This window comes from Octodon degus, unplaced genomic scaffold (assembly GCF_000260255.1).
Source record: "Octodon degus isolate 3935 unplaced genomic scaffold, OctDeg1.0 scaffold00079, whole genome shotgun sequence".
Classification (NCBI taxonomy): Eukaryota; Metazoa; Chordata; class Mammalia; order Rodentia; family Octodontidae; genus Octodon; species Octodon degus.
The window spans coordinates 10,203,025-10,212,469 of NW_004524655.1; the positions used below are offsets into that span (position 1 = coordinate 10,203,025).

Below are 9,445 nucleotides of genomic sequence, written 5' to 3' on the forward strand. Positions count from 1 at the left end.
ATAGGGCCAAAGAAGAAAGTGATTGATGATGTAGAGTGTGCCTAAGGAGAGTCACCTGGAGAGAAAACATTCTCTCAGGCTTTCACAGAGAGCAAATTGGCTAAATAATGGCTGTGACTCATCCACGTGGCTGACACTGACGCAGGATCTACAATCTGAGATACAGGGTCTCAGGATAAATCCTGAGGGGATTTGACTGACCTTATCAGATCCAAAAGATACAATTTTTGTTACATAGGTCTTGCTTTATCTTGTTCTTAACCATCCAGCAGAAAAGTATAAAAGTGAAGTACAAGAAATAAAGTCATGTTATGTTGAGCTGCAGGGGACTCAGGTCAACAACTTCTGGCATTGCCAGTGAAGCAGAAGACCCAATACTATTATGGACTACTGGACTATTTTGGAATATTTTGCTGAGTTCACACACCTATAATATTTAAATGATGGAACTAAATAAAAAAAAAGGAGATATAGATAAATGACCATTTTGTATCTGTGTATTCAAAATGGTTAGGATAGATATATAGCTACATTCTCTTAATTCAAGGAATAGAGGGATTTGTTCTAATAGTGTTTGAAAATAGGATATCATGTCTGCATCTTGTACAATAAATAACCACTAGGAAGGCAGTATGCAATGTGTTAATTACTGGAACTGTCCTACCAATTCGATTTGAAACTGTCTCATTGCTATTTATTTCTCAATAAAATTATTGGGGGAAAATGCCACATTAAAAAAAAATTTTAAGTGCTGGAAATGAAACAACTTTACACTTGTCAGGCAGGCACTGTGTACTACTGAGCTACCTCCCTGGTGAATTCCAGGTAAATATTAACAGAAATTATAGTGATAGCTAATACATACCTAGTGCTTACTCTACAAGTTAACCACAGTGCATCGGGGATATAGCTCAGTGGTACAGTGTTTGTCCTGCATGCTCAAGTCCCTGTATTCCATTCCCTCAACACCCTCCCAAAAAATTACAGACTAATTTATAGAATCCTCATCTGAACTCCAACACAGCTAGAGACAGTGGTGCATGCCTGTAATTCCAGATACTCTATAAGCTGAGGCAGCGGGATTATAAATTCAAGGCCAGTCTGGGCAATTTAGTGACATCCTGTCTCTAAAATAGAAAAGGGCTGAGAATGCCAAAAGGCCATGAGTTAAATCCCTAGTACAAAAACATACACACATCTGAGATAGATGCTATTATCATCCCATTTTACAAATTTAAGAAAGGCAAACAGAGAGAAGTTAAAGAATTTGCCATACTCTGGTTTCTCTTCAAATCGTATAAATCTTTCGCCTTTTACTAAAGATTTCCATGGAGAGGAACAATTCTGAGTTTGAATTAATTTTTGTAGGCCTTGTCTTACAAGGCTAAAAAAAAAAAGAATTTGCCAATACCAAGCTGGGCATGGTGCCACATGCCTGTAATTCTAGCACTCAGGAGGCTAAGGCAGGAGGATCCCCATGAATTCAAGGCCAGCCTGACAAATTTTGAAGGCAGACTGACTAGTTTGGAAACACAGGATCAACAATACACTAAAATGAAAGAAGTAAGAAAATGAGAAGAAAAGACAGAATGGAAAGAAGAAAAATTCTCTTCCTGGGATTATTGTGATAATCAGGATTCAAGTAAAGACAGATGTCTCAGTTACTCTTCTCTCGTTGCTGGGACAAACACCCAACACCCAAAATGAAAGAAGGAAAGGTTTATTTAGCTCACAGTTACTGGAGGTTTCAGTTCATACTTGGCTGGCTCCAAGGCAGAGTGGCACAGGGCAGAGAGCTTCCAGTTTATGGCGGTAGAACAATAATGGCAACAGAGAGAGAGTCTGTCTCTGTCTCTCTGATATTACGTTTAGGCTATCTGCCCCAGGCTAGAGGAAGTATTCACACCCATAACCCCAGCAGTACTAAGACCCATAATCCCAGCCTTGGTTCACCCATAATCCCAGTGGATCATGAGTTAATCAAACTCCAGAAGTCCAGTCCCATTACTGCATAAGGCTTTGGGGGGGGGGGGGGGGTGGCGGGGGAGGACAACTAGACACAAACCATAACAGATTACCTAGTATACACTGAAATCTCTGGTAAAGTGAGGCACAGGAGTCAGTTAAGGTAGCAGACGTGAAGAACTGAAGATGCTTAACTCCCAAATTCATAGGCTGAAGCCCTAACCCCTGGAACTTCAGAATGTGCCGGTATTGGTAATTGAGTTAAAGAGGCAATTAAATTAAAATGGTGTTGTTAGGGCAGGCCCTAATACAGTACAACTAGTGTTCTTATATGAAGAAAAGATTAGGAAAAAGGCAGAAGTGAAAAGATGAAGCCATCTGCAAGTCAAGGAAAGAGACCACAGTAAAACCAAACTTGCCAATTCTTCGACTTCTAGACTCCAGAATTGTGTGGAAATAAATTTGCTATGCAAACCACCTAGTCTGTGGCACTTTGTTATGACAGCCCTATCAGAGTACTCCATACTGGAGTAACTAAGTTACTTAGAGAAAACGATAGGGATTCTTGAAGTCAGTGATTTGGGTCAGCAGGGAACCATCTGGGTATATACAATTCTAAAACCTGGAAATATGAGGCAAAAAGGAAAAGAGTATTTACTTTCCAGTGTCCTTCCTATCACACAGGCTAGAGCAGTGGTGGAAAACCTGTGACATGTGTGCTATTTTCTTTTAAGATAAAAGATGTAACTGAGTTTTTTTACTAAGCTAAAACCTCAGTGTTCACGTTTAAATGCAGTGTTGGTACTCTTATTAAATAAGTGGGTTTTGGGTTGTAGTCCACTCACCTGTAAAACATTCTCATCATCACTGAGCCACATACAGCATTAAAGGTGACAGTGATTTAGGCTCAAGAGGTTAAAAAAACAAATAGAGGTTCAATCCTTGCTCCACTATTAGGTTTGAATTCCAGGCCTAATACAAAATTGGTCCCAAATAAAATATTTGCTGAGTGACTGAATGCACGGCCTTCAGCAAGGAACTCACGCCTAACTTGAATGCAGCTTTCTGCTCTCTAAAATCGAAGTATCAGGCTTTCCTTCACAAAACTAAGACACTAATAAAAGGAAGTAGAGCCACTGCAGTACGCTGAGCTCCACAGACAGCGCCAGGGCCAGTGAGAGCCGCAGGACGGCAGGCGTTGGGGGCTCTGCACCTCGCTGAGGAGAACAATTGAACGTGGCACAGGAGGCCTAAGAGGCCGAGAGGCTCGATGTCATCCTGTGCATTCTTTGTGCTAACTTGCCAAGAGGAGCAGGGGAAGAAGCACCCAGATGCTTCTGCTAACTTCTCAGAGCTTTCTAACAAGTACTCAGAGAGGTAGAAGCCACGTCTGCTAAAGAAAAAGGAAAATTTGAACACATGGCAAAAGTGGAACAAGCTCATTATGAAAGAGAAATGAAAACTTGTATTCCTCCTGATGGAGAAACAAAAAAGAAGTTCAAGGATCCCAATGCACCAAGAGGCCTCCTTCGGTATTGTTCTGTTCTGAGTATCGCCCAAAAATCACAGGAGACCATCCTGGCCTCTCCACTGGTCATGTCGCAAAGAAACTTGGAGAAATGTGGAATACTGCAGCAGATGACAAGCAGCCACACCAGAAGAAAGCTGCTAAGCTGAAGGAGAAGTATGAAAAGGACATCGCTGCCTACCGGGCTAAAGGAGAACCTGATGCAGCAAAAAAGGGAGTCATCAAGGCTTAAAAAAGCAAGAAAAAGAAGAGGAGGAAGAGGATGGGGAAGATGAGGATGAAGAAGAGGAAGAAGATGAACGGGATGAGGAGGATGAAGAGGATGATGATGGACAAGCCGGTTCTAGTGCAGTTTTTTTTTTTCTTGTCTATAAAGCATTTACGCCCCCTGTACACAACTCACTCCTTTCGAAGAATAAAAAAAATCGAAATGTTAAAAAAAATAATAATAATGCCAGCCAGGCATGATAGCACATTCCAGCATCCCAGCACTCTGGGAGGGTAAGGCATGAGGATATCAAATTCAAGCCCAGCCTGAACAACTGAGCAAAACTCACATCTCATAAAAATATATAAATAAAAAGCCTGGGATGTAGCTCAGTGCAAAGGCCCTGGGTTTAATCTTAAGTACTGTAAAAAATAACAACAATAGCCAGGCATAATGGTGCATGCCTGTAATTCCAGCACTTGGAAGGCTGAGGCAGGAGGATCACTGAGAGTTCAAGACTAGCTTGGGCTACATGATGAACTCAAGGCCAGGATCACTACCTTCTGAACTCCATAGTGAATCCCTGTATCAAAATAAATAAATAAACAAAAATACAAAAAGGTACAAAAGACAACTTGAGGGCCTGGGATATATAGCTCAGTGGAACAGAGCTTGCCTCGCAAGTGCAAGCTTATGAGTTTAATTCCTGGTACCAGGAAAAACAAAACAAAGAAACAATAACAACAACAAAAACCACTTGAGGCATACCAACCAATTATTACACATAAATTTTATGTAAATTATGATTCAAATAAAATAGTTTAAAAAATTTTATAAGATAGGTAGAAATAGATAATACTTTACAGTTTAAAAATTACTCTTTTAAGGACTGATAATAGTTTTTTGTTTTTTTTTTTAATTTTAGGACAGGGTCTACAGGTTCTACAGGGTCTCACTGCATAGACTGGACTTGTAGTGATCCTCCTGTTTACAACCTCCCAAGTGCTGGGATTACAGGCGTGTACCACCACACCCAGTCTCAATTGCCATCTCAGCACACCCCAGGGGCGGGGCCGGCAGGCATGATAATAGTATTAAGATTATGTTTTTTAAAGATAAAGAAATAGGGGCCAGGGAGATGGCTCAGTAGGATAAGCGCTTGACTGGCAAATGCAAGGATCTGAGTTCAATACCCGGTTCCGCAAAAAAAAGAAAAGAAATATTTATAGATAAACCCTATGATCTGATGATCTGGAATTAGCATCAAAATAATACAGGGCTTTGAAGTACAGTTCAGCAGAACATTTGCATAACATATGCAAAGGTCTGGGTTTAATCTCCAGCATCTATATCCTGGAGTTATGAGTTAGTAAGAGTAATGAAAACAAATGCACTTTTGCATATGCTTGTATTTATCTTTTTTAAAAATTATATTTCAATGAAATACCTCAAATAACAATGCACTGTATCTACTTAAACAAAAGGTAACTGACATCTCAGAAGGAATGTCACCCATACCTGTGTTGATCTTGGTTTTGTTCTCCACAGTGGTCATGGCAGGGGCTGATGCTGAAGACGCTGCAGATGGGCAGATACTTTTCTTTCCTTTAACACCATTAGTCACTGTTACCCCGCCAGCCATTCCAGCTAAAAGATCATCACTGCTCTTGGTCTAGAAGTAATAGAAAATATTTGAAGAATGACTGGATAGAGTACAATTAAGTATTTTAAAACTAAACAAAGCTCTTGACTTTTAGTTCAAGAGCTCTACCAAGACTTTCTGAAATTTAGTAATCAGTACACCATACTGCACTATAGAAAGAGAATCTATATAAACAATCACAGGCTTCTTTTTAAGATATTAAAATTATACACATCATTTTATGAAGATTCAATGGATGTCTGTTATGTGGCTACCTGTCCCAGATTTAGTGACAGCTGGGAAAAATAAAGACACTATTTTTATTACTCTTTCATTTAGAGTGTGGCTCATGGCAGGGGGTATCTCATGTGAAGCCACATGGGCTAGCTCAGACAGTTCTACACTGGCATAGAAAGGACCACCTTGGAATTTGTTTTTTGTTTTGTTTTGTTTTTGGCAGAACTAGGGAGTCAACTCAGGCCCTTGCGCTTGCCAGGGAAGCGCTTATTCCACTGAGCTATCTCCCCACCCCCCCACCCCCCCACCTTGGAATTTCTAGAGAGAAGTTTCATTGGGTTTCTTTTCTCATTTTTTCCCCTCAATTTAAAGACCCAATCCAAAATTCAGCATGTGAAAGGAACAAACACTTTTCAGATGAAGAAGTAAAAACAGCAAATAAATATATGGGGAAATGTTCAACATCACTGGTCACTTAAGACAGGTAAATTAAAACAACATTGAAATTCCATGTCATTCCAGAAAGAATGGCTATTACCAAAAAATCAGTAACAAGTGCTGGAGAGGGTAGAGGGGGGAAGGAACCCTTCTCCACTGCTGATGAGAGTATAGACTGGCGCAATCATTACTGAAATCAGTGTAGAGATTTCTCAAAAAACTAGCATTCAAGGTTTCATTTGACCCAGCTATTCCCTTTCTTGGTATCTGAAAGAAATAAAAGCATCATACTGTAGTAATATATGCATACTCAGCGGACTAAATCACCTGCTTAGGCAGAGCGTAGCAGCCGGGGTTCGGTGCCCCGTGATTGAGACTGGTTGTGGTGGCCACATGCCTGTAATCCCATGTTTACAGTGGCACAATTTATAGTAACTAAATCTTGGAAATAGTCCAAATGTCTATGAACTGACAAATGGAAAATGATTTTTAATATAATGGAGTATTCTGTCATAAAGATGGAGAACGCTGAGACATTTCTAGCTAAATGGATACACCTTGAGATCATACTCTTAAGTAAAATGAATTAGACACTCACATGGTAAATACCACACTTTTTCTGGTGTGAAAAACCAAAAGTATAAATAAAAAACAAGATGTATAATAGATATTGTGAAACAGGTAGAAAACATTCAAATGGGAAGGGGAACCTGGAGGGAGGGAGGGAGGGAGAAGAAAAAAGAGAAAAGAAGGGGAAAAAATGGAAACAAAGCTTTTGTAAATAAAGAGAGGAAGAGGGGTTGAAAGGAGTGTAGGGAAATGGGAATAAAAAAGAATTAAGAGATCGCTTCTCGCCCTTTTGGCTAAAATCAAGTGTACGTATAATTGTACCTATAGATGATATATCTTAGTTCCTAGAATTAAGATATATCATCTATAGGTACAATTTCCTATGATGAATATGATTATTATGTAAAATGTACCAATAAACTCATTTTTTAAAAATGTTGTAGAAGAAAGAAAAATTACTTTGTAATAAAAAACCAAAAAGTTTTATCTTCTTAAGGTGAAGACACTAGTGAGCCTCTTGATTTATGCTGTTTTCTATAGGAGGCCATATTAGGGAGCTCTTAGATAACTGTAATTACTTCATTTCTGCAAATTAAAATGGTTCATATGTAACTAATTTCTAAAGTTTCTTCCAGCTGTAAATATCAGTGACTTCATATAATGCTGACAGGTTATGTGCCATCACTCCCAACTGATTATATTCCTTAAGACTTAATTCTGCTAATAAAGGTTGGCTATCACTATGATGTTGAAAGAAAAATCAAATCAAAAGTCCTTTTTGCTGTCAATATATAAACTCAAACTCAACAGTATATAAACTCAATATATTCTTCTAATTTCAAATATTTTTTATACTATCAATAAAGGCTGAGTTTATCGTTGACCTAAATTTCCTCCTACCATAAGTGAAATAATCTTTTGGTTGTTTTTTTTTTTTTTTGGTGGAACCAGGGATTGAACTCAGGCCCTTGTGCTTGACAGGGAAGCACTTATTCCACTGAGCCATCTCCCTGGCAATAATCTTAATTTTACAATAAGTACTCCTCATAACCATTCTGTAGATATAGTCAAATAAAATAATCATCACACTTCTCTGGTTATACTTTGCTTTTCTGTGATGGCAAAAGTAAACATCTATCTGGACACTAAGACACAAACTCTGCACTTACAATAATTCACATTACACAGTACCGGCACAAGAATAAACCAGTCGGGGGCCGGGAAAATGGCTCAGTGGAATAAGCACTTCCCTGGCAAGTGCAAGGGCCTGAGTTCAATCCCCAGTTCCGAAAAATAAAGAAATAAAATAAACCAGTAATTGGCTGGGCATGGTGGTGTATGCCTGTAATCCCAGCACTTGGGATACTAAGCCAGGAGGATTGTTGCAAGTTCGAGATAAGCCTGGGCTACAAAGTGAGCTCAAGGCCAGCCTGAACTGCATAGCGAGACTTTGTCTCAAAAGGACAAAACAAACCAGATAGCTCAGTGGAGTAAAGCACCTGCTTAGGCAGAGCGCAGCGGCTGGGGTTCGGTGCCCCGCGATTGAGACTGGTTGTGGTGGCGCTTGCCTATAATCCCAGTGCTTGAGAGGCTGAAAACAGGAGAATCACTATGTCCAATCTACATAGTGAGACCCTGTACACCCTGTACCAAATACATATGAAAAGAAAAAAGAAAAAAAAAAAGGACAAAGCAAAAAAAGAATACACCAGTAAAACTGAGTAATAATCCATGGGTAGAAGGGCAGCTCCATGGTAGGGTTCTTGCTTTGCACTTGTGAAGTACTACATTGGACCCTCTCAAAAGGAAAAGTCTACAAACAGCCAAGAATGCTGATGCACACTTATAATCCCAGCAGTCTCAGAGACTGAGACAGGAGAATAACAACCTAACCAGGGTAAATTAATGACTTAGCAAGACTTTGTCTCAAAATAAAAAATAAAAAGAGCTAGAGATATAGCTGAGCACAGAGACCCAAGGTTCAGACCCAAACAACAGATGGTCCATATAGAAACATTTGATTTAAGGCTAAAGAAGCTACATAGAATACAAGAGTTTTCCAGTAAATGATACTAAGCCAACTGTATATTTACAAAGTGAAAAATTAAATCAAGGCCTATTTTACACTATATCAAAAATAAGTCTAAGGTTTTTAAACTATGACTTAAAATCCTCAATTATAAAGAAATGATCAATTTGAACATACAAAAATGAAAATTTTCAAAACAAAATTTTAATCTAAAAATGTGTTTAGGGGCCGGGGAGATGGCTCACTGGAATAAGCACTTCCCTGGCAAGCACATGAGTCTGAATTCAATCCCCGGTTCCACCAAAAAATAAACAAATAAAATAAAAATGTGTTTAAAATCCTTTTCATGGCTAAAAAATATCATAAATTTAAAAATCCATCAACAACAACAACAAAAAAAAATCCATGAAAATCCAGAGAATAATACATCACCTATTATTACCTATCAGCTTAACAAAAGCAAAAGCACAACACATTCTTCTGGGAAGGATGTGAAGAAACAGCTCCATCTGTAGGCTGTATGTAGAAACCATTGTGATATAAACCTAACGAAAGGAATTAGGCAATAGATAATGAAGTTACACATGCAAAGTCTACCTTTTGACCAATGACCTCACTTCTAGGGATTTAACCTTAAGTCATATCTCAAATAATATAAAAATACAGGGGCTGGTGAGATGGCTCAGTGGTCTAAAGCACCTACTTAGTACAAGCTTACCAAAACACAGAGACCACGGTTCAATCCCCCAGCACCACATGCCAGCCAGCCCTGCCCCCTGGTGGGTTGAGCTGGCCACACACACACACACACACACACACACACATAAA

At 39.1% G+C, this 9,445-nt stretch overlaps 1 protein-coding gene and 1 non-coding gene across 3 annotated transcripts in view; one reads left to right on the plus strand and one right to left on the minus strand.

Moving 5' to 3' along the window:
* Nucleotides 1-9,445, minus strand: part of Specc1l (sperm antigen with calponin homology and coiled-coil domains 1 like) — a 199,718-nt gene that overhangs the window by 114,135 nt on the left and 76,138 nt on the right. For both annotated transcript variants that reach the window (XM_023720979.1, XM_004636325.2), the window contains exon 3: nt 5,220-5,373. In XM_023720979.1, the coding sequence (XP_023576747.1) occupies nt 5,220-5,373 (154 nt within the window). The remainder of the gene's footprint in view (nt 1-5,219; nt 5,374-9,445) is intronic.
* LOC111818102 lies at nt 1,273-1,386 on the plus strand. The gene has a single exon (XR_002822173.1). It is a non-coding gene; the product is annotated as a U5 spliceosomal RNA (small nuclear RNA).